This window comes from Anomaloglossus baeobatrachus, chromosome 6, assembly GCF_048569485.1.
Source record: "Anomaloglossus baeobatrachus isolate aAnoBae1 chromosome 6, aAnoBae1.hap1, whole genome shotgun sequence".
Taxonomy (NCBI): domain Eukaryota; kingdom Metazoa; phylum Chordata; class Amphibia; order Anura; family Aromobatidae; genus Anomaloglossus; species Anomaloglossus baeobatrachus.
Genome location: NC_134358.1, coordinates 190,325,834 through 190,353,489, shown reverse-complemented (window position 1 = coordinate 190,353,489; position 27,656 = coordinate 190,325,834). Strand labels below are relative to the sequence as shown.

The 27,656-nt window shown below is 41.1% G+C and overlaps 1 protein-coding gene across 2 annotated transcripts in view; it reads right to left on the bottom strand.

The window, feature by feature from the left end:
- CDH7 (cadherin 7) overlaps positions 1-27,656 on the bottom strand; it is a 467,468-nt gene that overhangs the window by 355,274 nt on the left and 84,538 nt on the right. For both annotated transcript variants that reach the window (XM_075314603.1, XM_075314604.1), the window contains exon 2: positions 21,305-21,660. In XM_075314603.1, coding sequence (XP_075170718.1) covers positions 21,305-21,514 — 210 coding nt within the window. In that variant the 5' untranslated portion in view covers positions 21,515-21,660. The remainder of the gene's footprint in view (positions 1-21,304; positions 21,661-27,656) is intronic.

The window sequence follows — 27,656 nt, the reverse complement described above, 5'->3', positions numbered from 1 at the left end:
GCCGACCAAAGACGGCAAACGGAGTCCGGGCACAGCTAGATGATACCAGATGAAGTCCAGAGTCGGTGTCGGTTGTTTTCCAAGAGGATCCGAATAACAATCAGGAACCAAAAGCTGCAGGGCAGGAGCACACAGGAAGCAGTATACTCAGGCACTGGACTAAGCTTTAGGGGCGGCTTTTAAACAGATGGACAGGAAGTAGGGCAACAGAACAGAAAACTCCATGTTAACAAAGGGCAAGCTCTTTCAAAAGAAAACTGGAAAACCCGGAACTCTGACACTGGCAGTTTTTTAAGTTGGCTCCAGATGATTCTAAAAAGGCCATTTGCAACACCTGCCATGCCAGCATCAGCAGGGGTACCAAAACTAGCAGCCTGACCACCACCAGCATGATCAGGCACATGTCAGCCAAGCACCCGACTTTGTGGGAAGTACAACAGAGTCCAGGAGCAGTGCTTGCTGATGTCACTGCTACGTCTTCGCTGGTTGTGCATGCGAGCCAATCCCCTGTCCATGCTGCCTGCGAACAAGCCTCCTCCACTCCTGCACCTGCAGTTGCCTACGCAGAAAGAACACCATCATCAAGCACGTCCTTGTCCCAGCGCAGCGTTCAGTTATCCATTCAGCAAACCTTTGAACGCAGGCGCAAATACACTGCCAACACCCCACATGCCACAGTTCTAAATGCTAACATTTCGCGACTGCTTGCGCTGGAAATGTTGCCCTTTAGGCTGGTTGAGACAGAAGCATTCCGCGACCTGATGGTGGCAGCTGTCCCACGTTACTCGGTCCACAGCCGCCACTATTTCTCCCGGTGTGCCGTCCCCGCATTGCATAACCACGTGTCACAAAACATCACACGTGCTCTGAACAACGCTGTTTCAGCCAAAGTCCACCTAACCACAGACACGTGGACAAGTGCATGTGGGCAAGGCCGCTACATCTCGTTGACGTCACACTGGGTTAATATTGTGCAAGCTGGGACCCAGTCTGAGCGAGGGACGGAACACGTCCTTCACACACCAAGTTTTGCAGGCCCTACCTCAGTCAGGGTTTCACACACACTCTACAGCTCCGGAATGTCATGCTCCTCAGCCTCCTCCTCCTCCTGCGCATCCTGATCCACTTTACCCTCCACACCAGTCCCAAGCTGGAAGTGTCGCGGGCGGAGGAGGGGACGGTGCGCTCTCCCACTGCTCGGGTCCGGCTGACGCTGCTCTATGGCTGCTGCTGCTCGTTGGCTCGAGCGATAGCCGGATCCCGGGGACTCGAGCGGCGCTACTCGCCCGTGAGTGAAAAGGGGTGGTTTGGGTTTTGGGGATATTGTCCGTGACGCCACCCACGGTTGTGGTGATTGTGTGGACACCACCGCTGCTCTGGACGGGGATCCCGGGAGCCTGTGACAGGGAGCAGCTTTGTTGTTATTTCTCCCCTCCGTGGGTAGGGGGGTTGGTTGTCCCGGGGCCTGGTGATGGGGTAGAGATGGATGAAAGGCGGGTTGCGGGGCCTGATGAGGTGCAGGGTCGCAGGGGCAGCGCTGTGCCACATGGCACGGAGGTACTCACTCAGCCCAATGATGATGACACAGTTCACGGTAAAACAAGTGGCTGGATGGACGGGTCACTCGGACGGCAGCGGTTGTTCCTCCCTGCAGGTTAGTGATGACTGTCTCTCCCTGCACCTAAGTTAAGTGTTGGTAGTGATGGTTTCCCAACGGTAACCCGCTCCCCGACCTGGATATGGGCCGGAGGAGCCCCTTTTGCCCACAGGCGCTGGCCCTGGGAGACGGTTGCCCTTGGCGGTGGCGGTGTCTCCCCTTCACGGTTGGACGGTTGCCTTCTATCTGGACTTGGCTGTTTGGAAACCCTGAGGTCCCCTTCACTAACGGATTTGGCAAATTCACGGCGACACCAAGCCTTGCCGGGATCCGAAAGTCCTCTGCCAATGGTGCTGGCTTCTCTTTGTATACCGGTCCGGTACGGCCGGGTCACCACCCGTCCACGGTCCTTACGGCAGACTCCAATCGGCCTCCACTGCAGACGGTCACCACATCCTGCCAACCTTGCTGTCCTGTCCGGGCCACACACCCGGACCAACTTCAGGCTCTTTGCTGTCACTTTTCTCCTCTCTACTACTTTCCTCCTTCCACTTCCTTAGCTTAACTCTCACTGCCTGTGTTTTCCCTCCTCCTCGGTGGGTGGAGACCAACCGCCTGGCTCCACACCCTGGTGTGGACAACAGCCCCTGGGGAAGGCAACAAGGATTTTGTGTTTTGACTATGATATGCCTGCAGGGAGTGTGGGGTGTTTAAGTGTTGTGCTCTGTGGCCCCTGGCTTGTCCAGGGCGACACAGAAGCACTGCAGCACTGCCTCGGCGAAGCGGCAACAGGCAGTGCTGAAGCTAATCTGCATAGGTGACAACAAACCCCACAATGCAGAAGAGGTGTGGACAGCTCTGAAACAGAAGGCAGATCACTGGCTCACAACTCTGAACCTAAAGCCAGGAAAGGTCGTGTGTGACAATGGCCGGAACCTGGTGGCGGCTTTGAGGCGAGGCCAGCTGACACATGTTCCATGCGTGGCCCATGTGCTCAACCTCGTGGTTCAGCGGTTTCTAAAGTCATACTCAGAGCTGTCTGATCTGCTGGTAAAAGTTCGCCGCCTGTCTGCACATTTTCGAAAGTCACCTACTGCTTCAGCCGGCCTTGCCGGCTTAAGACGCCGTTTGCATCTTCCGGCACACAGACTGGTGTGTGATGTCCCCACGCGTTGGAATTCAACTCTGCACAAGTTGGTCAGGATATGTGAGCAGAAGAGGGCAGTTGTTGAGTACCTGCATCACCTAAGCCGTCGGGAAATGGGTCAAACTCCACACATAACACCTGAGGAGTGGAGATGGATGTCCGACCTATGCACCATCCGCCAAAACTTTGAGGACTCCACCAAGATGGTGAGCGGCGATGACGACATTATTAGCGTCACCATACCGCTTCTCTGCCTTCTAAAATGGTCTCTGCTCAAAAAACAACCATGATGCATTGCAGGCGGAGCGCGATGAGTTTGAGCAAGAAACAGTAGTGGGTGTGGGTGATAACACACAGCCCAGCCTCGTCTCATCACAACGTGCAGTGGAGGACTATGACGAGGAGGAGGATGAAGACATGGAGCAACTCTCTGGCCAAATTGAGGATATGACATGCAGTCATATCCTCGGTTCAGCGTGGCTGGCCAGAGGACAGGGTAGATGATGAGGAGGAGGAGGAGGAGGACAGCATGTTCAGTCATCGTGTTGGTCAGGATACTGAAGTGATGGCTGTTAAGAGTCTGGCACACATGGCTGACTTTATGGTAAGCTGCCTGTCTCGTGACCCTCGCGTTAAGAACATCTTGGCCGACAATCATTACTGGTTGGTAACACTGTTAGACCCACGCTAAAAGGAGAACTTTATGTCTCTTATTCCCGAGGCGGAGAGGTCAGGCAAAATGCAGCAGTTCCAGAAGGCCATAGTCACGGAAGTAGGCAAAGCATTCCCCTCACAAAACGCTAGCGGCATAGGTCAGGAATCAGTGGACAACCAAGGCGTACAGCCGAGAGGGGCACAAGTCCAATCCGCCAGAGGTAGGGGAACAGTCTTTAAGATGTGGGACAGTTTTCTCAGCCCCTCACATACCACAGCCCCTGAGGTGAGGGGTAGTGCCACAAGAAATCCTAAGTTTGGCCAAATGCTCAAGGAGTACCTTGCAGATCAAACAACTGTACTCCGACATTCCTCTGTGCCTTACAATTAATGTGTATCCAAGCTGGACACGTGGCATGAATTGGCTCTTAGTCTCTACGCCTTGGAAGTCCTGGCCTGCCCTGCCGCTAGCGTTTTGTCAGAGCGTGTTTTTAGTGCCGCAGGTGGAATCATTACAGATAAACGCACCCGCCTGTCAACTGTAAATGCTGACAGGCTGACTCTGATCAACATGAACAAGGGTTGGATTTGGCCAGACTTCACCACACACCAACAGCAAATGACAGCGGAATTTAAAGTTTGTAACGGGAATTTGCCATGTACCTCCACTCACCCATGGTAACACACTTCTGGACTTTGGCTAATCGCTGGACTGCTCCTCCTTCTCCTCATGCGCCATCATGGTGACCGTTACAATAGTTAAGCCGTTGTTTCAGGTATACCCCCAGTGGTAAATTTTTTCGCCCATTCTTTCTGAATGGGCATTACAACGACAGGAGACCCGCTCCTTTGCAATGGGAACAATGTTTTGAGGCACTCATGCACATCTCTATCCAGGGACAATGTGGAGCCTCCAAATTTTTGGCTGCCCTGCCTAAGGGCTATACTACAATAGACCCACTTCCTTACAATGGGCACTTCATGTTTACAGGCCATCATGCACGTCTCTATCCAGGGACAATATGGAGCCTGATGCTGCCACCGACAGACACACACGTGCTGTTTTTAAATGCAAGCACGGACGCAATAAGAACCTAACTGGTTTTTAGGAGCGACAATTACTGAGAAGTCTGACACTATCAGACACTGCTGACTGACGTGTATTATACACTAGACTTGTGCGTTATATAATAGTTTGTGCAAAACGCGCACCTGTACGCTGCCACCGACAGACACACACGTGCTGTTTTTAAATGCAAGCACGGACGCAATAAGAACCTAACTGGTTTTTAGGAGCGACAATTACTGAGAAGTCTGACACTATCAGACACTGCTGACTGACGTGTATTATACACTAGACTTGTGCGTTATATAATAGTTTGTGCAAAACGCGCACCTGTACGCTGCCACCGACAGACACACACGTGCTGTTTTTAAATGCAAGCACGGACGCAATAAGAACCTAACTGGTTTTTAGGAGCGACAATTACTGAGAAGTCTGACACTATCAGACACTGCTGACTGACGTGTATTATACACTAGACTTGTGCGTTATATAATAGTTTGTGCAAAACGCGCACCTGTACGCTGCCACCGACAGACACACACGTGCTGTTTTTAAATGCAAGCACGGACGCAATAAGAACCTAACTGGTTTTTAGGAGCGACAATTACTGAGAAGTCTGACACTATCAGACACTGCTGACTGACGTGTATTATACACTAGACTTGTGCGTTATATAATAGTTTGTGCAAAACGCGCACCTGTACGCTGCCACCGACAGACACACACGTGCTGTTTTTAAATGCAAGCACGGACGCAATAAGAACCTAACTGGTTTTTAGGAGCGACAATTACTGAGAAGTCTGACACTATCAGACACTGCTGACTGACGTGTATTATACACTAGACTTGTGCGTTATATAATAGTTTGTGCAAAACGCGCACCTGTACGCTGCCACCGACAGACACACACGTGCTGTTTTTAAATGCAAGCACGGACGCAATAAGAACCTGACTGGTTTTTAGGAGCGACAATTACTGAGAAGTCTGACACTATCAGACACTGCTGACTGACGTGTATTATACACTAGACTTGTGCGTTATATAATAGTTTGTGCAAAACGCGCACCTGTACGCTGCCACCGACAGACACACACGTGCTGTTTTTAAATGCAAGCACGGACGCAATAAGAACCTAACTGGTTTTTAGGAGCGACAATTACTGAGAAGTCTGACACTATCAGACACTGCTGACTGACGTGTATTATACACTAGACTTGTGCGTTATATAATAGTTTGTGCAAAACGCGCACCTGTACGCTGCCACCGACAGACACACACGTGCTGTTTTTAAATGCAAGCACGGACGCAATAAGAACCTAACTGGTTTTTAGGAGCGACAATTACTGAGAAGTCTGACACTATCAGACACTGCTGACTGACGTGTATTATACACTAGACTTGTGCGTTATATAATAGTTTGTGCAAAACGCGCACCTGTACGCTGCCACCGACAGACACACACGTGCTGTTTTTAAATGCAAGCACGGACGCAATAAGAACCTAACTGGTTTTTAGGAGCGACAATTACTGAGAAGTCTGACACTATCAGACACTGCTGACTGACGTGTATTATACACTAGACTTGTGCGTTATATAATAGTTTGTGCAAAACGCGCACCTGTACGCTGCCACCGACAGACACACACGTGCTGTTTTTAAATGCAAGCACGGACGCAATAAGAACCTAACTGGTTTTTAGGAGCGACAATTACTGAGAAGTCTGACACTATCAGACACTGCTGACTGACGTGTATTATACACTAGACTTGTGCGTTATATAATAGTTTGTGCAAAACGCGCACCTGTACGCTGCCACCGACAAACACACACGTGCTGTTTTTAAATGCAAGCACGGACGCAATAAGAACCTAACTGGTTTTTAGGAGCGACAATTACTGAGAAGTCTGACACTATCAGACACTGCTGACTGACGTGTATTATACACTAGACTTGTGCGTTATATAATAGTTTGTGCAAAACGCGCACCTGTACGCTGCCACCGACAGACACACACGTGCTGTTTTTAAATGCAAGCACGGACGCAATAAGAACCTAACTGGTTTTTAGGAGCGACAATTACTGAGAAGTCTGACACTATCAGACACTGCTGACTGACGTGTATTATACACTAGACTTGTGCGTTATATAATAGTTTGTGCAAAACGCGCACCTTTACGCTGCCACCGACAGACACACACGTGCTGTTTTTAAATGCAAGCACGGACGCAATAAGAACCTAACTGGTTTTTAGGAGCGACAATTACTGAGAAGTCTGACACTATCAGACACTGCTGACTGACGTGTATTATACACTAGACTTGTGCGTTATATAATAGTTTGTGCAAAACGCGCACCTGTACGCTGCCACCGACAGACACACACGTGCTGTTTTTAAATGCAAGCACGGACGCAATAAGAACCTAACTGGTTTTTAGGAGCGACAATTACTGAGAAGTCTGACACTATCAGACACTGCTGACTGACGTGTATTATACACTAGACTTGTGCGTTATATAATAGTTTGTGCAAAACGCGCACCTGTACGCTGCCACCGACAGACACACACGTGCTGTTTTTAAATGCAAGCACAGACGCAATAAGAACCTAACTGGTTTTTAGGAGCGACAATTACTGAGAAGTCTGACACTATCAGACACTGCTGACTGACGTGTATTATACACTAGACTTGTGCGTTATATAATAGTTTGTGCAAAACGCGCACCTGTACGCTGCCACCGACAAACACACACGTGCTGTTTTTAAATGCAAGCACGGACGCAATAAGAACCTAACTGGTTTTTAGGAGCGACAATTACTGAGAAGTCTGACACTATCAGACACTGCTGACTGACGTATATTATACACTAGACTTGTGCGTTATATAATAGTTTGTGCAAAACGCGCACCTGTACGCTGCCACCGACAGACACACACGTGCTGTTTTTAAATGCAAGCACGGACTCAATAAGAACCTAACTGGTTTTTAGGAGCGACAATTACTGAGAAGTCTGACACTATCAGACACTGCTGACTGACGTGTATTATACACTAGACTTGTGCGTTATATAATAGTTTGTGCAAAACGCGCACCTGTACGCTGCCACCGACAGACACACACGTGCTGTTTTTAAATGCAAGCACGGACTCAATAAGAACCTAACTGGTTTTTAGGAGCGACAATTACTGAGAAGTCTGACACTATCAGACACTGCTGACTGACGTGTATTATACACTAGACTTGTGCGTTATATAATAGTTTGTGCAAAACGCGCACCTGTACGCTGCCACCGACAGACACACACGTGCTGTTTTTAAATGCAAGCACGGACGCAATAAGAACCTAACTGGTTTTTAGGAGCGACAATTACTGAGAAGTCTGACACTATCAGACACTGCTGACTGACGTGTATTATACACTAGACTTGTGCGTTATATAATAGTTTGTGCAAAACGCGCACCTGTACGCTGCCACCGACAGACACACACGTGCTGTTTTTAAATGCAAGCACGGACGCAATAAGAACCTAACTGGTTTTTAGGAGCGACAATTACTGAGAAGTCTGACACTATCAGACACTGCTGACTGACGTGTATTATACACTAGACTTGTGCGTTATATAATAGTTTGTGCAAAACGCGCACCTGTACGCTGCCACCGACAGACACACACGTGCTGTTTTTAAATGCAAGCACGGACGCAATAAGAACCTAACTGGTTTTTAGGAGCGACAATTACTGAGAAGTCTGACACTATCTGGACTGTTTTAGACTGTGTACACCAGCCCCAGATATGATGAAGGCTGGTATACGGTCACCACTAGGAATGGCTATATACCCTGCCTGCCTGCCTGCCTGTATACTGCTACAATAGTCCTGACAAGGACTCTTCTGGTCACTAGCCTGTATTCCGACCTGGCTATACCCTGCCTGTATATAGCAACAATAGTCCTGAGAAGGACTTTGCTACTGTACTCCGACCTGGCTATACCCTGCCTGCCTGTATACAACTAGAATAGTCCTGAGAAGGACTTCTGGTCACACTGTTTGCAGCCCTGCTCCGAATCTAACTATAAAGGGCCGCAAAGCTTTCCCTGAATCAGCGACACTCTCCCTGCACTGACTGTCTGGATAGTTGTGAGCAGAGCACAGCGCGCCGGCCGGTATAAAGGCTCGGTCACGCTGTGCAGGCCGGCCAATCACTGCAATTCCACAACTAACAGGGCTGTGGCATTGCAGTGGTCTGCCAGCCAATCCCTGCATGAGGGCTGGCTCTCAAAAGAGCGCCAACATGCAGAAATGAAGACCACGAGTACAGCACGAGTATCGCGAGATTACTCGGTCCCCGCCGAGCAGCCCGAGTACAGTGATACTCGTGCGAGTACCGAGTAGTTACAAGCATGCTCGCTCATCACTAGTAAAGGATCGAGATATTAAAAATCGTACGATCCTTGGCCGGTTCGGTTCAGGATTGTAAATCTTAACAATTGACCAAAGAGACAGCAATGTTCAGTTTTTCTGGTAAATGTTCAGTTTGCAGAAACCATCCACTCCTGACCCCATCACAGTCAAGTCAAATATTGGCATATCTGTGACTGGCCAGGGAAATCACTGTAAAATGAAAAGGAAGCAAAAGGGTTAAAGCAGGACATATTTACTGAGTCTCCCAGTGGCTGCAATGCTACTTCCAGGGCCGCTCATTATCCCTCATACATATTCACTGCTTTCCCCGCCCAGCCACATTTCCGATTGTCTGCTGTCTGACCCCACCCCTAGACAGTGTCTGTGATTGGTTGGAATCACAGAAGCTGTCTGCTTCATTATACTGGTGTAAAATAAATAAAATGTCTTAGGGTGGGTCACCATCTATTGATACCAGCACAGGTTAAGCCCACGGCTACAGGCTGCAGCCCCCAGCCATGCACTTATCTTGGATGTGTATCAATATAAGAGAAATCATATGGGCTTTTTTAAAAAAAAAATAAATCTAAAGAAATATTTTTTCAAAAACAGCATGCTGTCCACCCAATTTTGATACCCAGCCAAGATAAAGATCAAAAGCTGGGGGCTGGTATTCTTCTGCTGGGGAGAGCCATGCTTATTGGCCCCCAGCTTAAAAATATCAGCCTGCAATTACCCAGGATTGCCGCATCCATTAGATATGACAATCCCAGAAGTTTACCTGGCTCTTCCTGATTGCCCTAGTGCGATAGCAATCTGGATAATAAGGGGTTAATGACAGCTCACAGCTGCCACTAAGCCCTACATTAGTAATGGGAGGGGTCGATAGATAGACCCCCCATTACTAATCTGTAAGTGAAAAAAATATAAATGAAAAAAATCCTTTATTTGAAATAAAATGTAAAATATCTACCCTTTTTTACCACTTTAATAATCTCCGACGTAATCCACACAAGGTCTCATGATGATTCTAGCTTGGCTACATCTAAACTGACAGCATATGGCCATAGAACTTTACCACATGCTGTAACTTCAGTCAGAGACTGAGCCTCTGGAATCAGCGTGACATCACTCAGGTTATTTGCAGTCACAGATGGAGATTCCTATGGCCCTCCACCTGTAACCACAGGTAGCCTGACCTCAAGGGACCTCAATAAACTTAGTGAACTCACCTAGGATAAGGTCACAGACCTGCACCTCCTGGCAAAAAACCTCACCAAAATCTCATGAAAAAAAACCAAAACGTTTTTCTGAATTGTTTGCTAAAAGATGCAGATTTGGTTCTGAAATTTCTACAGCATATTTCTGCAGCCAATTTCTAACTTAATGCATGTGGCTTTGATTTAATTTCTTGCCAGGAGGTGTAGAAGGGGTGCAGGAATATAGTCTAAACTTTTCAGCACCAAATCTGCATCTCTTAGTAAAAAAATGCACAAAACAGTTTTGACACTGTTTCAGTGCAGTTTTCTGCCAGGAGGTGCAAATTTGGTGCTGAAATGTGTGCACCAGATTTCAGCACCACATTTGCACCTCCTGGTAGAAAACTGTTCCAAAACAAGGAGAACCCCGCTTTTGCACAATTTTTTTGCCAAGAGATGGAGATTTGGTGCTAAAATTTCTACAACATATTCCTGCACTAAATCTGCATCTGGTAAAAAAAAACACTCAGTTTTCGGCCAGGAGATGCAGGTATGTGAACTCAGTGAACTCACTTGAGGTGAGGTCACTAAGTTCATTAAGGACTCCCGAGGTCAGGTTAGGGCCGTTTCATATTTGCGCTATTTTAACGGATTTGGGCTCTGTTACAAATACAGTACAGTTCATTTATTTACAGTGGAAGTGCGACATCGTGTTGACACAAGCGGGTACTGCATGACACACACACGCGCCATAGTAACGAGCTTCAAATGTAAATAGATGAACTGTACTACATTAGTGACGGATTCCGTTTGCGTCAAAACAACGCAAGTGTGAAACTAGCCTTACATGTGTTTTGCATGCATTTTTCACCTGCATTTTTGGACACCAATGAATGCTATATAGATAGGTAATAGATATATATAGCGATAAATGACATGTATAGACAATTAAACATACAGACATAGACATATATTTGCAACCTCCCCAACTGCTTCCTGTCAAGCTTATTGAACAGCTTTATATGATGAAATATATAAATTAAAAAAAAACTGACATGGCATCCCCTCCATTCCTCCAACCAGCAAAGTTATAGCAGACAGCAGTGGGCTGATGTTATCAGGATGGGAAGGTCCATGGTTGTTGGGCTCTTCCCAGCCTAAAATGGCCAGCCCGCGGCCACCTTAAAAGTGGTGCTTCTTCAAATCACCCTGGTGAATTGGCAATGAGGGCAATGGTTTTTGGGGCTGATGTCAGCTGTGTAGTTTCAGCTGGAATAAAGGTCTGATGTTAATTATGGAGAGCTATCTGTCAGACACCTTCATTATTATCCCACAAAGTCAAAAGGAATAATATGCACACAAACATTGAAACTTTGCTTTTGAATGAATTGGGAAACTAGGGACACCATTTTGTTTTTATTTCCCTCTTATATCTTTCATCTTGCCTTTTGTGGACTACATTGGCTTCCCTGGACTATGTCAGAATCCTTAAACTACATTGAACCTGCATGTTTTTTGTTGGGTTTTTTTTTAAATAAAACAATGAACCAGGGAAGGTGTGGGGGTAGTCATTTATTTATTTAACCCCTTCACCTAAAGACGATTTTTTATTTTTTGTTTTCTTTTTTTCCTTCCACGGTAATAGGACAGACATAGCAAAGGACGTTCTATTATGCCCTCGGTCATGAAGGGGTTAATCATGCAGCTGTCCAATAAGCTCCATATGGTGAAATTTTATCTAATGCCTGTCGTTCTGTCTCTCTCTCTCCATTACCCTTTCTGTTATTTTGTCTGTTGCTCTAGTACCTCCTCCACTGCTTCAGTCCAGGCTGCACTCCAGAGCTCAAGTGAGAGCTCTGGAGTTCAACCCAGGTAGTCGCAGCCAGGATTGGTATTACTGGTGGTTCCTCCAGTAGCCAGTCCAATTCTGTGTAAATATATAATAATCTATAATATCAGACAGAAGGAATATGAGAAGCTGGAGAAATACCAGGGTCTTAAAGAACAACTGGAAAAGATGTGTAAGGTCAAGGTAACAGTGATTCCAGTGGTGATAGGAGCACTTAGAGCAGTGACCCCTAAGTTGGAAAAATGGCTGCAACAGATTCCAGGAGCAACATCTGAACTCTTTGTCCAGAAAAGTGCAGTACTGGGAACAACTAAGTTCCAAGGTGTGAAAGTATGGGGGTCTCACAAAGGGAGAACTAAGCCAGTGCAAAAATATGAGCACACAAGGGGTATAAATTAAAAAAAACAACCACACGCAACCATTATAATATTTTTTTATAGACATGTAAACAATGCAGTAGCATACTTACCATATGAATGTGCCCTAGAGATGTCGAGGGCCAAGGGCATTTGACACTCATATTGGCAAGGTTTTTATTATCTATCTGTACAACATTCCCTGCTGCCTCAAAACAAATGCAAAAAAACAAGAAAAAATGCTACAAAAATGCCCCAAACCTACACATTTTTTTACCTGCATTTTTATAGCATTTTAGACTGACTTCATTGAAGTCAATCGAAGAAAAAAATGCGCAAACATGCTGAAAGAATAAACATGCTGCTGATTCTTTTCTGTACCAAATCAACGACGTCGCTGCTATGTCACCATTTTCTGTGACGTAGCAGTGACATCCCGTCACTGTCGCTGTGTGTTACATCCAGCAATGAGCTGGCCCCTGCTGTGAGGTCGCCGTTCGTTGTTGAATGTCCTGCTTCATTTTTTGCTCGTTGCTCTCCCACTGTGAAGCACACATCGCTGTGTGTGACAGGGAGAGAGCGACAAACTGAAGCGAGCAGGGAGAAGGGAGACAGCTTCTGGCAGCCTGCGGTAAGCTGTAACCAAGGTAAACATCGGGTAACCAAGGTAAGCCCTTTCCTTGGTTACCCGATATTTGCCTTCGCTACCAGCGTCTGATGCTCTCACGCTGCCTGTGCTGCCAGCTCCCTGCTCCCTGCACGCCAGAGTACACATCGGGTAAATAAGCAAGGGTTTGCTTATTAACCCGATGTGTACTCTGGCGTGCAGGGAGCCAGCGCTAAGCTGTGTGCGCTGGTAACCAATGTAAATATCGGGTAACCAAGCCCTTGGTTACTTGATATTTACCTTAGTTACCAAGCGCAGCACCAGTTCCACCCGTCGCTGTTGGCTGGGGGCTGATCACTAGTCGCTGGTGAGATCTGCCTGTTTGACAGCTCACCAGCGACCATATAACTACGCAGCAGCGATCCTGATAAGGTCAGGTCATCCGTCGTGATTGCTGCTGCATCGCTATGTGTGAACCCAGTATTAGAGATAAAACTGCACTGGCATATCCAAACATTAGCGAATGGCTTGTGTTATTCTAAATTATCTTAATCCTCTTAGTTGAGATATTGAGATAAGATTTTGTGTGTCATTTGTCAAGTAAAACTTGGCTACAACTGTAGGCTTTCTATAACGGTGGTCACAGAAACCCAAGATCAATTTACTCTGTGCTTTATAGCTTTTCTCTCAATAAAAATAAATTATACATTAATAAGCATAAAATGTTGGTGCCAAAAATTAAATTTAAACATAGATTTTTCTATTAACTGAACCACAGATTGGACAAATCTATTTAAAGGGATTTTCCACTACTTGTACAATCCCATCTCATTCACCATGTTTTCTCCATTAAAATAAAAACACTTATACTAACCTCCAGTGTTGACACCAATCTAGTAGTGTCTTTGCTCATTCTACTGGGGCTCATGTAAGTTTATTAGGTCATGCGAGCCCTGCGCCCAATCAGCGCTTGCTTCACTATCCGTAATTGAACATCTTGAGGAAGCCAATGCTGTTGCTACTCTCCCACTTAATACCGATGTTTTAAAAATATGTATGAAGGTGGTGAGAGTGAAGCCGGAACTGATTGGCTGCACGCCTCACAAGACGTAACGACATGTGAGTCCTGGGAGAGCAAGTGTTGATAGCACTAGAATGGCACCAGCACTGGAAATGAGTATGTGTTTTATTTTAATGGGGCAAACATGGTAAAGGGGAAAGGGTTGTCCGAGTAGTTGACAACTCCTTAATGCGTCAAGAGAATATTATATATTGGCTGCAATAACCGTATCAATTTATATGTGTAAAGCCTGCTTTACACGCTGCAATGTATTTTACAATGTGTCGGTGGGGTCACGTCGTAAGTGACGCACATCCGGTGTTGTAAGTTACATTGCAGTGTGTGACAGGTACGTGCGATTGTGATTGAATGTTAAAACGTTCATCGCATACACATCGTATCTTTCTCTAGAATTGCACGTCAGATTGCTCATCGTACCCAAGGTAGCACACATTGCAGTGTGTGACACCCCGGGAACGATGAACAGATCTTACCTATGTCCTGCGGCTCCCGGCCCAGAATGCGGAAGGAAGGAGGTGGGCGGGATGTTTACGTCCCGCTCAGCTCCGCCCCTGTGCTTCTATTTGCCGGCTGCTGCGTGACGTCGATGTGACGCCAAACGTCCCTCCCACTCCAGGAAGTGGACGTTCGCCACCCACATCGAGGTCGCATGGAAGGTAAGTACGTGTGACGGGGGCTAATCGTTTGTGCAGCACATTCAACAAATTGAACGTGCCGCAAATACGATGGAGGCGTTGCAAATCGCATACGATATCGTATGCGAAATTGCAACGTGTAAAGCGGGCTTTACTGGTTAACGATCCACCTTTACTAGAAGTCTGTAAAGTTAGGATTGTGAAATGCTTATGTGCAGTTACATAGATCTGTAGTAGAATATTATTACAGGAGAAAAATATTAATGATTTTCTTAACCATTGTGACCTGGTAAGTTAAAACTTTCTAAAACTGAGTACAATTAAAATAATTGAAGCTAAAATTGTAGATTTAGTTGTGTTAGTGAGAAAATTTCCTTTTAATAACCCTTTCCTTTTAACTGTAAAATGAATTTTTCTTCAAGCTGAAGTTTTTAAATGGACTTCAAATTAGACAAAGTATTCTTAGAAATGTTCACTTTGTTTAATTAGGAATGTAATGAGCCCATTTGCAAGAATGCCACTTCTATAATAAAACTATTAGACCAAATAATAATCGGTTTATATTGCAGCAAATGGTGATGACAAGATCGACTGGAAAAGTTATTTGTATGCTGCATTAAAGTTAGCAGAAGACTAGATGACTATGTTAAATTAAACAATACTGGTTTAATATGATTTACCACTGATCTATATGTAAAAGAAGTAATATGCCTATTAAGAATGTGAAATGAAATGTAAGTTATAAATTGATGGGAAATATATAATGGCACAAGTGGATTCATTTGTACAATTACATATAAAATGAGTGTATACAAAGCAAGGCCAATATATTTATATATGCATATTCCACTCAAAATTCAATCAAAAATTGAACAGAAAAATTGAAATACAATTAACCACAATCTCCATTTCTACCAAAGTCTTACAAACAGGATTTAATAACTGGAGATTTATGCTAAATAGCTACTTTAGCTTCCCAGTGATAGTCTTTGTAACAACATCAATAATGTGATCACTGATGAACTTCTGCCTCTATTAAGAAAATTAATAGCAAAGCAAGCCATAGGAAACTTAACTACCTTATTTTAATTGTAAAACATTTACTGAGGACCACAATGATATCTTTATTTTATGGACTTAAGTACATTTAAGTGAGCTACTCAGATCCTTTAAATAGTAGTAATAATATGTAATTTTTCCAAATGATCCTGAAAATAGTAGCATCAATCTGAGCTTCCTTCCTATAGATCCTAAACATAGGAGTATTAATATGAGTCTTTTTTCTATGTATTCTGAAAATAGGAGCATCAATCTGATCTTCCTTATTGAGGAGCATTGATCAGAGCTTTCTTCCTAAGGTTCGTGCAAAAAGTAGCATTGATCTTAATTTCCTTCCTGAGAATCCTGAAAATATGAGCATCAATCTGAACTTATTCTGAACTTATCCATGAGAACCCTGAAATAGGATCATCAATCTGTGCTTCCTTTCTGAGGATCCAGAAAATAGGATCATCAAGCTGAGCTTATTTCTAAGGAACCTGAAAATACGTTCATCAATCTAAGCTTCCTTTCTGAGGATCCTGAAAATTGGAGTAGCAATCTGATTTTCATTTTAGTGGATCCTTCAAATAGTAGCATTGATCTTCCCAAGGATCTGCAAAAGATATCTGTAAGGAATCCCTTCCATGGTCGCAATCGTCCTTAGGTTAGCAGAATTCCTCGCTGGTCTTTCTGCTCTGGAGGCCGGGCTATGGTGGACTCGGGTGTCTCATGTGTTGTAGTGGTGTATTATGTGAGGACGCGGGATGCTGGCCTCCCACATATTTCAAGTCCCAGGAGACATGGGACGCTGTGTCTCTAGGTTGCCAGGCAGAGCAAAACACTGACTTGCCTGGTGCAAGCCAATGGTGGGAATGTGTGCATCTTGCTGTATAAGTGAGAAGAAAGTAGCTCCCTGGAAATGACTGTGAGGAATGCATCACCTGAGCTTAACTATAAGCATTGGTATAGCTATTTTAACTCTTCTCAAACCCAGTCCAATGATGTTTTTTAAGTTTCCTTGTGTAGTGTGTGGTGAGTGGTTTCTGGCCAGTTTCTGGTTGCTTCTCAGCATTTGCTAACTTCTTTTGGTTCTTCATCCCTGGCTATAGTTGGATGTTCTTCTTTATTCTTATTCGCTACTGCGCTGCTAGTTTTGCTTTGCTCCTTTTACCTGACTCTTACATCAGCAGAGTCACCATACGTTAGTTATCCTGCAACAGAAGTAAGTGTGCTGTCAAAGCCCCCATAGAATATCCCTACCTTTAAAGACTTGGCTAGCAGTGGTCGCTTGTGCTAAATGTGTCTTTCACTACACTATTGCTGGTCCAATGTGAGTCATAACAGGATTGGTCTTCACCTGCGTATAACAGTAGCATCTATAGCGTAATCTGTTGTAGAGTGTAGGTGGCATTAAAAAAATGCATTTGTACAAATGTTTTACAAAATTATTTTAGTTTAGGCATTTGTTGTGCATACTGGAAAAAAGGAGGAAAAAGCTAGTATTAGGTATCATTGAAATGTATATCATTTACACAGTGCCAAACGCTGTTCCTGAAGCAGTGTGGATTACTTTCCACTTCTTTATTAATATGGGACCTAAGAATTACTGGTACCTAACTCAAACATTTTTAAAATGACTATTTTCACCAAAAATTAGCAAATTATACTTTAATGCAAATAAAGGACTCATCACTGTACTCATGTTGCCCAAAATATATATATATATCTACATATATAAAGAAATATATATATATATATATATATATATATATATATATATATATATATATATATATAATAATGTTTTCAATTACAAATCATTGCTACATATGCAATTACCATTAAAGCCCGCTTTACACGCTGCAATGTATCTTGCGATGTGTCGGCGGGGTCACGTCGTAAGTGACGCACATCCGGCATTGTAAGGTACATTGCAGTGTGTGACAGGTACGTGTGATTGTGAATGAACGGTAAAATGTTCATTGCACACACGTTGTTCATTCCTTATGAATTGAACGTCAGGTTGTTCATCGTACCCGGGGTAGAACACATTGCAGTGTGTGACACCCCGGGAACGATGAACAGATCTTACCTGTGTCCTGCGGCTCCCGGCCAGAATTGCAGAAGGAAAGAGGTGGGCGGGATGTTTACGTCCCGCTCATCTCCGGCCATCCGCTTCTATTGGCCGGCTGCCGCGTGACGTCGATGTGACGCCGAACGTCCATCCCACTCCAGGAAGTGGATGTTTGCCGCCCACATCGAGGTCGTATGGACAGGTAACTACGTGTGATGGGGGTTAATCGTTTGTGCGGCACATTCAACAAAATTGAACGTGCCGCACATACGATGGGGGCGGTTACGATCACATACGATATCGCATGCAGAATTGTAACATGTAAAGCAGGCTTAACCCTGGCAGCCTGACAGATTGTCATCTGCATGGTATCATGAGACAAAACCACAATATTTTCTAAACAGCACACTGGTTTTGAAGCAAATCATGTCAGAGAAAACATCAGGAAGAGGTCTTACGTAAATTCACAAACAGACATATTTCAGCAAATGACTGATTAATATATGAGAATGAGTAGACATGTTTAGACAAGTTATGTTCCAAACAGATGTAAATAATATACATTCTGAGCTATCTATCTTGTTTACCTTGCTTACATATCTATATTTAATATTTCAAAAAATAAATAAATCAATATCAAAGTCTAAACTAAGCAAACATATAAAGACGTAGTCTCAGCTCAAAAATGGGCACCAGGGCTGGCACTATTCTAATCGGAGAGGACCTCTGATTGGTTTGTGTATTACCATACTTCTTACTACCACCATTATTATTCATGTGTATTCTGCATTACTTTTACACTGCCCTCATACCATTACAATATGATAATATGTATTTATATGTGTTACCCTCCTCTGCTTCTTGTGGCACATTTTAATTGTTGCATCCACTTTTCTTGTTCTTTGACTTTTTAATCCAATTAATATTTTTTAAATTTTTTTATATTTATGGGCTTAGTATCAATTTTCTTTGTTTACTGTGCTGTTCCTGTGGTTAGGCTGAGTCCACACGGGGATTAGTGCGAGTCCTCGCATGATACGTGGCTCACGCTTGCAGGACAGCAAATGCAATGCAACTGTAGTCCGATTGTATGATTAGACCACAGTTGCGGAGGGGAGGGCCGGTGCTGCGGAGGGAAGGGAGGGATTTATCTCTCTATCTCCTCCATTTCTGGCTGATGTGAGAATCGCACTGCTCTTGCGTTACACCACTGTAACACGAGAACAATGCAATGTTTCTCTCGTCCCATAGACTTGAATGGGTGCGAGTGAAACAAGATCGAATTCCACCCACAACATTCTGCGACTGTTTTCTTGGTCCAGTTATGGCTGAGAAAACAGTCGCTCATGGGAGCTGCCCCATAGAGTAATATTGGTCCGAGTGGAATGCAATTTTGTATTGCATTCCACTCGCCCCGTATTACTCGCCGTATGTGCTGACCTTTAACCCTATAATTTTGTCCTGTAATATGCAGACATATACATGTGAACACTTTACTTTATACTTTAATATTTATATACATTATTGTTTATATTATGTTTTCCTTTCATGAGTGCACTTTATACATAAATAATATATAATATATGTAATGTAATAAAATAATATACATATATAATTTAATAAACATATAATATTTTTGTATATAAAAAACTGTAGCAAAGTCAAAACTAAGCAAACTTATAGAAGTTCATTGAAAATCTCAACAATATTAATATAGAATATACTTTTTTAATACAAGTTAAAAATGCTGTGTTTGCATTTATATTAATTAATGTTAATATAAATAATTACCTAAAATGTTACCTTTAAATCTATATAACGTTTATAAGCATGAAAAGCGATTTGGAATATGCTGGCACCATATAAATATTGTTATTGTTAATTATTATTTGTTTTAAAATAGTATCTCACATTCTAAAATAGTTTCATAATATAACTGCTAAAAATAAAGTACTACTTTTTAGGAACACAAAATAGCTAATGGATTTAAAAATCATATATCTACAGTGCTCAATTCCAACATTTACACCCCAAACAGAAAAACAAAAAACACTACTTGGAAAAGTAACTGATTTTGGAATTACAATTCTTTAGAAAGATATATTATACTTTAATAGCATCTTCTGATAGTGCCCGTGGCCGGGTACTGCACATCCGCACTTCCTATTCATTTTAATAGGAAGCGGATGTGCACTACCCAGCCGCAACCACTATCAGATGTCAGGGCGGCTCCGGAACTGAGTATTTCTGGCCGCCCTCCACAGGCATTGATAACAGCTAATCGTCAAGGATGCGGGGTGTCAGACCACGGCTGAACAGATATTTATGTTCTATCTTAATAGGCCACTAATGTAAAAGTAGTGGACAACCTACTTAATCAGAGTTCTTTTCTTTCTTAGTAGCCTGTTCTAAAAGAAAATTGAGGTACACAAAGACAGACATCATGTAGAATAGCAACTTCTCTGCCCCAAATTGAAATCTAAGCAGTAACCTGTATACCTCTGTATATTCTTATTTCTCACATAAAAATTAGTTTGAAAAAGAAACGGCAAGACCAGACTTACAAACCAAAAAATATATAACTCAAAGAAAAACTCTGGAAAATGCATACTTTTAAAAAGAATAAACTAGACTTTAAAGAAAATACATTCACATATTAACACTGATTACAATATGACCACAGTTTAATATCTATAAAATGAGAATTATAGATAAGAATTACCAAAGATATAATCTTTAAGGCTTAGAAACCCCTTGAAATTGGTGATAGAGAGTTTAATACAATGGCTTTTTTATTTTCATTGCTCACCATCACCCATTTACTGATACTCAATTTTGTGTATATTGCACAAGTATCAAATATTACAGAATTACATATAAACAGCAAAAGCAGATACAATTTAGTAGTAAGGGATTCAAGAGATAGTCACAAAAAGACTGTAAGTCCACCTTTACCTTGGATTACATCTATAAGAATCTTACATCTAATCACTCTCAAAAAGAGTCCATTACAAAGAGATTTTTAGAGCAGTTCAAAATTAGAATAAAAGGAATGCTCCAGTCTGGAGCATTAAAAACATTTTATTCTCCCTGATTGCTGAATATTCAATTTTTATTTTTATTTTTTAAATCCACTGTATAGTTTTAGAGATATGGGCCAAAAAATATAGTGCTAATATTGGGAATTGCTCAAAGGAATTTCTGGTGTCTGCTTTCCATTAATACCATGATCAATGTCCCCTTGCTAGTGAAGATAAAAGAGAGCACAAACTAAATAGGTCCATATCTCTGAAACAGTGTGACACATATAATAAAGAAAAAAAACTAATAGAGGAATAAAATGAAATAAAAGTATATACTGGTCACTTTGGACTCGGTGACAGCTCCTCTTTAAAAACTCTAAATATATTTTTTTGTATTTATATTTTTACAGTGGAGTGACAACTTTTAAAGAGAACTAGAATAGTATAGAAATATTGCACATGATACTACTGATTTATATCATGACTCTTTAAGCATAGTTTAGTGTTACCTTTTATTTAAATATACTACATTTTTACTATGGTCTTCCTAATTATACAGGACATGTATATTACTTACTTTGCCAACATATAAAGGTTCTGTCCCAGTATACTCCTCAAGGACAAAGAACTGGTTCCAAACCCAACTTCGCTTTGTTCTTGACTTTCCAGACAGAATATAAGGCTTGGATGTAGACATTGAGAGTTCAGCTTGGCTTATTCCAGATAGACAGAAGAAAATAGCTATAAGTTGAAGATAATGACACATTTCATGTTTGCCCATCTTCATTTTCTCACTTTTATTAAAAAAATCACAATAAAAGAAATGGTTCCCAAATGTACACTTAGAAAATCCCGTCTTGATCCAGACAGTCTTTAGTTGTTAAGGGTTGAATGTTACTTGATGTATATATCCACAGAACAGTGCATAAGTACCTATGGGAATAAGAGAGAAAAGTAAGTTTGGTGAAAAGTAAAAAGTTATGCTGTTACTTGCTTGATCAAATTGTTTTTGTAATGCTACATAATTTTATGACACTGGAGTGATACTGTGATGAGTAATAAAGCTTACTTTCCCTCTAGGGTTGAATTTTTATTTAGATTACATACTGTATATGACTTATTACTAGTAAAGAATAAACACTATCAGGCTTGGATGCTCTGTACTTGAAATGAGCAAGTCGGTTGCTTGGACGGGTTTAACTTGAATGGGAAACTCAAGTCTTTTTCCGGAAAATTGTCTGGAAAAAGGCTTGAGTTCCCCATTGACTTCCATTATGCCCAGTACTCAAGTCTAGTCCATCCAAACATCGGACCTGCTTTTTTCGAGTACAGAGAACCCGACCAAGGAAGTGCTCACTCATCACTACTTATTACAAAATTAACCTTCTATTTTGCTGAGTACTTAAATGAAGATCACCATGTCAAAAGAAACATTTAACCCCTTCATGGCCATGCCTTTTGTTCATTTTTGCACATTTTTTTCAAACTTTTTTTCCAAAGCCTAGATTTTTTTTTCACTTTTTGCATTGATATAGATATAGTAGTGTTTTTTTAATTATACCATTTACTTGACAATATAATGTATTATAAAATATGTGTGTCATAACTAACCTGGCAACATGATTTTTCAATTCATTAAAATTATGCTGATACCAACTTTAAGGGGATTTTTTTAATTTAAATTTTAGTTATTAAAAAAATTAGAAACTTGAAAATAAATGTTAGTGTCACTATTTTCTGTAACTCATAACTTTCAGGGTTTCAATTGAAGAAGCCCTGTTTTTTTGTTTTGTTTTTGCTGAATAGCATTTTGCACATTTTGAACTTTCTTTTTTTGCCTCGAGAGCAATAGATTTCATGATTCCAATTTGGAGAATAAAGACATTTTTATTTTTTTTTTCATTTTTGGGGAGGGAGGTGCATTGGCCAAAACATAGAAGTGCTGCATTCCAAGAACTGAACAAAAAGAAAATATATTTCTGATATAAATTTGTTTTTAACAACTAAACCTAACTTTTTTTAAAGTTTCGATTTTATTTTACTCCATAAATCAGTTTTTGGAAAAAGAAGGCATTCATTTTCTGTTAAAATATATTTTTCAAAATAATTGCATATATACAAATTATAAGCTGTGCAGCTCAGGTAATGGGTAACAAATTAATCTGGATGATATGAGGCAGTAAATTGCTGAATAATGATTGATGATGGAAGGATCATAGAATCATTAAAGTTAATGGTATTTTCAGTTTAGAACAACTTTATTTTATCAGTGCCCTTACAGAGTTCTTCTTTTCCCGGACAATCTGGAATGTTTATAGCTTTCAATAGTATAAGATATGTAAGTTCAGTTGACTCATTGCCAACTGTAAGTCAGTTTTATGCAAGTAGGTTTTTCTTACCTTTAGTAGTGAGTGAAGGTAGAACCATGAACAGGTATCGGGCAAGATCCAAGTTTTTAGCAGTGGAGAAAATATAACTTTAAAAAGTTCACAAGAAATGAAAAATTTGCTAATAAACTGAGCATTGTTATCCTTTGGTTTTTATAGTTTCCAGAAAAGGAAATATTTAAACTTTCGGCAAAATGTATATTTTTTTCTCTTGCTTGACAATCACGCTCTTATTATTATGAACTTGTGTGTTATTGAGTTTTTGCTCTATGTCTTTGCTTTATGGTTTAAATAGACTTGTTAAAGTTAAAGACTCGTTTGATGTTTACTTGAGGTAGTTTATTCATTATTTTACTCATTTAAGAATAGTATTTTATTATTAAAAATAAAAAAAACTATACAAATTGACTATTCATTGAGTAAAAAGTAATATAGTGCTAAAATATAATTTGGTTCTTCAAGGTTTCTATGCTTTTCCATAAGTATAGCATGGCCCACTCTTGGTATTCTATCAACTATCACTAAGGATGCTTTTTCCAATATTATTGAGGTAGTTTTCATGTGCTATATGTTGAGCACTTGTTTATTAACTATTCCCAATTAATTTTATTCTGGTATAAGAGTGTGGGGGCCTAGTTATTTTACATACTAATTTATTAATCTCTTTTTTGCTTAGTAGCTACTAAACATTTTGGATGTGTTTTGTTGGGTTTTTGTATAATTAATGCCTATAAAACTACCCAGAAATAAGTCAAATGAAATTTAAATCAAAATTAATCTTTATTACAAGATAAAGCATAATAAAAATACACAGCAGTATAAAATGTAGAAATGAGTATGTGGCACATGAAAATAACTAATAGTAACAAAATGTACATCTGTCAATATATATTAGACCACAAGGAATGCTAATAATTAGCATGAAAAATTGACAGTGTACAATAATAAATCTATTCCTAATCACAAATATGCCCTTGAAGAATGCCACGGTGAAACGTGTCAGGATGTCTCATTGGTAAGGCTTTGTTAATATGTAGCAATGTGGCAATTTTTTTTTATTGGCATTTGTTAGTTTAAAAAAAAATATTATCAGGTTCAAACACTTTTTTCCTGATATATTCATTATTATTATTTTTCATTTGCCATCTTACTTTCATCTACCACGTTGCTAATATTTTATGCCTTTGTCATCTTACCATGAAAGTAGTTTCTACTTTATATTAGTTTGTGGCTTATTGAGTATCTGATATATATTTATTATATATATTTTTGATTATCACTTTTGTGATTAGGAATATTTTATTACACTACACAGTCAATTTTTCATGCTAATTATTAGCATTTCTTGTGGTCTAATATATATTGACAGATGTACATTTTGTTATTAGTAGATATTTTTATGTGCCACATACTCATTTTTATATTTTATACTGCTGTGTATTTTTATTAAGTTTTTTCTTGTAATAAATATGAATTTTGATTTAAATTTGATTGGATTTATTTCTGGGTAGTTTTATAGGCATTCATTTTCCACTAAGCAACTACCTGGTTGTTCTATTGGTATCTAGTTCAGTTTTTGAGTAGTGGTCAATATTGTAGGTTTTCTGGGGTTTTTGTATAATTGAAACAAATTATGGCTTAACAAGTAAAACAGTGTCACTGCAAAATTCAATGGCAGCCATGCTGCTTTTATGTCTTCAGTTGTGCATAAAATATGTCACTAGGATTCCACAGCAATGCTGTTATCACATTTGCCTTATATTTGAATAGATTTTATTATGTTATCAGAAATGATGCATACAGGATCTCTGCATGTAGCAAAAACAATGTGGTTAAAACCAAAATTCTGTTAAAAGACAGTTTATATTTCATGCATTCTCAGAAGAATTAAATTATTTCTACTCATATCACTCTATAGTAGACAGTCCTGAAGAAATTCCACCATGGAGGCCTGATTCCACACTTTACACGAGCTACTGACATTTAGGGGCCCTTTGCACACTACGACATAGCAGGTGCGATGTCGGTTAGGTCAAATCGAAAGTGCCGCACTTCTGGCGTCGCTCTCAACATCGTAGTGTGTAAATCGTTTAAACTACGATTACCGAGCGCAAAAGCGTCGGTATCATATGATCGGTGTAGTGTCGGTCATTTTCATTATTTTGGCTGCTGCTACGGTACGATGTTGTTCCTCATTCCTGCGGCAGCACACATTGCTGTGTATGAAGTCGCAGGAGCGAGGAACATCTCCTATCTGCATCCCGTCTGCAATGCGGAAGGAAAGAGGTACATGGGATGTTTACGTCCCGCTCATCTCCGCCCCACCGCTTCTATTGGCCGCCTGTCGTGTGACGTCGCTTAGGAAGGAGGCGGGTCGCCGGCCAGAGTGACGTCGCAGGGCAGGTAAGTGCATGTGAAGCTCCCGTAGTGATAATATTCGCTACGGCAGCTATCACAAGATATCGCATCTGCGACGGAAGGGGACTATCACGCTCGGCATCGCAGCATCGGCTTGCGATGTCGTAGTGTGCAAAGGGCCCCTTACATTGCGCATCGAATATTCGCGTATAGTCGAATAGCGGCAACCTATTCAGAAAATATTCGCGAAGCCGAATATCTGAGGTATTCGATCATCCTAATTCTAAACACTATACTGTTTATTATAAGCACTGTTAAAATTAGTTTTCTACCAGAAACAAATGTAGATGTTTCCCTAATGTCATCACTTGCTGTTGTCATTTTTATTAAATTGGCCATTGAAAGAAAACAAATGTCAGTAAGTAACACAAACACATAATTAATGCTTTTTGGCTGCTGTTTTAACTTTATATTTACTATGGAAACCTGAAGAAATCTATTTTAAGCATGAGGTCATTCCAATCTTCAAAGGAAGAAAGAATCAAGCTGATCTAGTATCTCAGTGGTAGACTAAAGGAAAACTAATTTCCTCATTAATTATCTGATATACATTTTACAGGCCAGATACAGAGATGTGCAATTGATTCCGAACAGGTGAAACATAATACCCAAATATCAGCTTGACCTGTTTTATTGGAAGTCAGTTGTTGGATATCAACTCAATTAACCCAGGTTCAATTAATTAATTTGTGTGAACGCTTGTTTTATGTTTGTTAACCACAAGAAATAAGACAATTCAGAAGATTGATTGGAAAAATGAAAATAGACAAATATGTTCCAAATGAAATTGGTCAGGTTGGCATATATTCTAATATTCGCTCTACACTTCAAATGGAAGCTGTCAGTGTAGGCAGAAGGTGAAGACCATTTTAATGTTATCAGTTTATAGGTCAGAATAGACAGGAAAAAATGATGGTGATGAAGACGTAAAGTGAAAATTCAGGGCAATATTTCATAGAGTTTGAACAATTAATATCACCTAAGACTTTATATCTCAACATCAATAGATAGATAGATAGATAGATAGATAGATAGATAGATAGATAGATTGATATTTAAGTATGTAGATAAATACATTCCAAGACATTGAAATAGTAACACCAAGAAGTTAAAGTCATAAAATTCTGGGAATTACAGGATCAATACACATGTTTACAATATGCAAAGGATGGAAAAATGAAAGCAAAATTTCAAAAACATTTCAATTTATTCATTATCTGTGCCACTTTTAAATATACATACACCTAAATTCCTTTGCATGCTATCAATGAGGTTATCAAAGATTGTCTAAGAACTATTATTTCATGCTGAACGCACTTGTGCATGCAGATTATCAAGGCTGCATGTTGCTACTGTGAAAAGACTATGTGGATTAATTGTGGTATCATTGCCTGCAGTGTCCCAAGGCAGTGGCTTAACTAGAGTTACATGGGCCCCGATGCAAAATTTGGACCTGGGACCTACTGTCCCTGCCCCCCCCCATAGAGTACAGGATAAGTATGCTGCCAGATGGCTCTTTCCCTCAGCACCCAGCTTTCCATGTCTGAAGTTGATCACGATGCTCTCCCGGAGACACCCAAGCTAGTGCTAGTAGATCCAGGAAAAGCAAAATGCAGGAAGCTTAAGCATGAATAGATAAATTCCTATATTCTACCATATAGTATTATGCAGCCCCTATATAGTAGTATAAAGCCCTTATATTCTACCATATAGTAGTATGCAGCCACCATATAGTAGTAGGTAACCCCCATATGGTAGTATCCAGCCCTTATATTCCTCTATATGGTAGTATGTAGGCCCTATAATCCACCATATAGTAGTATACAGCCCTTAAATTCCTATAGTATTGTGCAGCCCCCAAATAGTATTATGCAACCTCCATATAGTATTATGCAGCCCCCATATAACTCCATATAGTAGTTTTGCAGCCCCTATATTGTTTAATGCAACCCCATAGTTCTCTGGCCACTGTGATTAAATACATAAATATTCACTTCTCCCCATTCCCCCGTTGCTTCGGTCTCCTCAGCGTGTCCACTGTTCTGCCACTCTGCACATCTCAGCACAGTGACGCGTAGTAGTGATGTCAATGCAGACACAGTGAGAGAATGATGAGAGAGAATG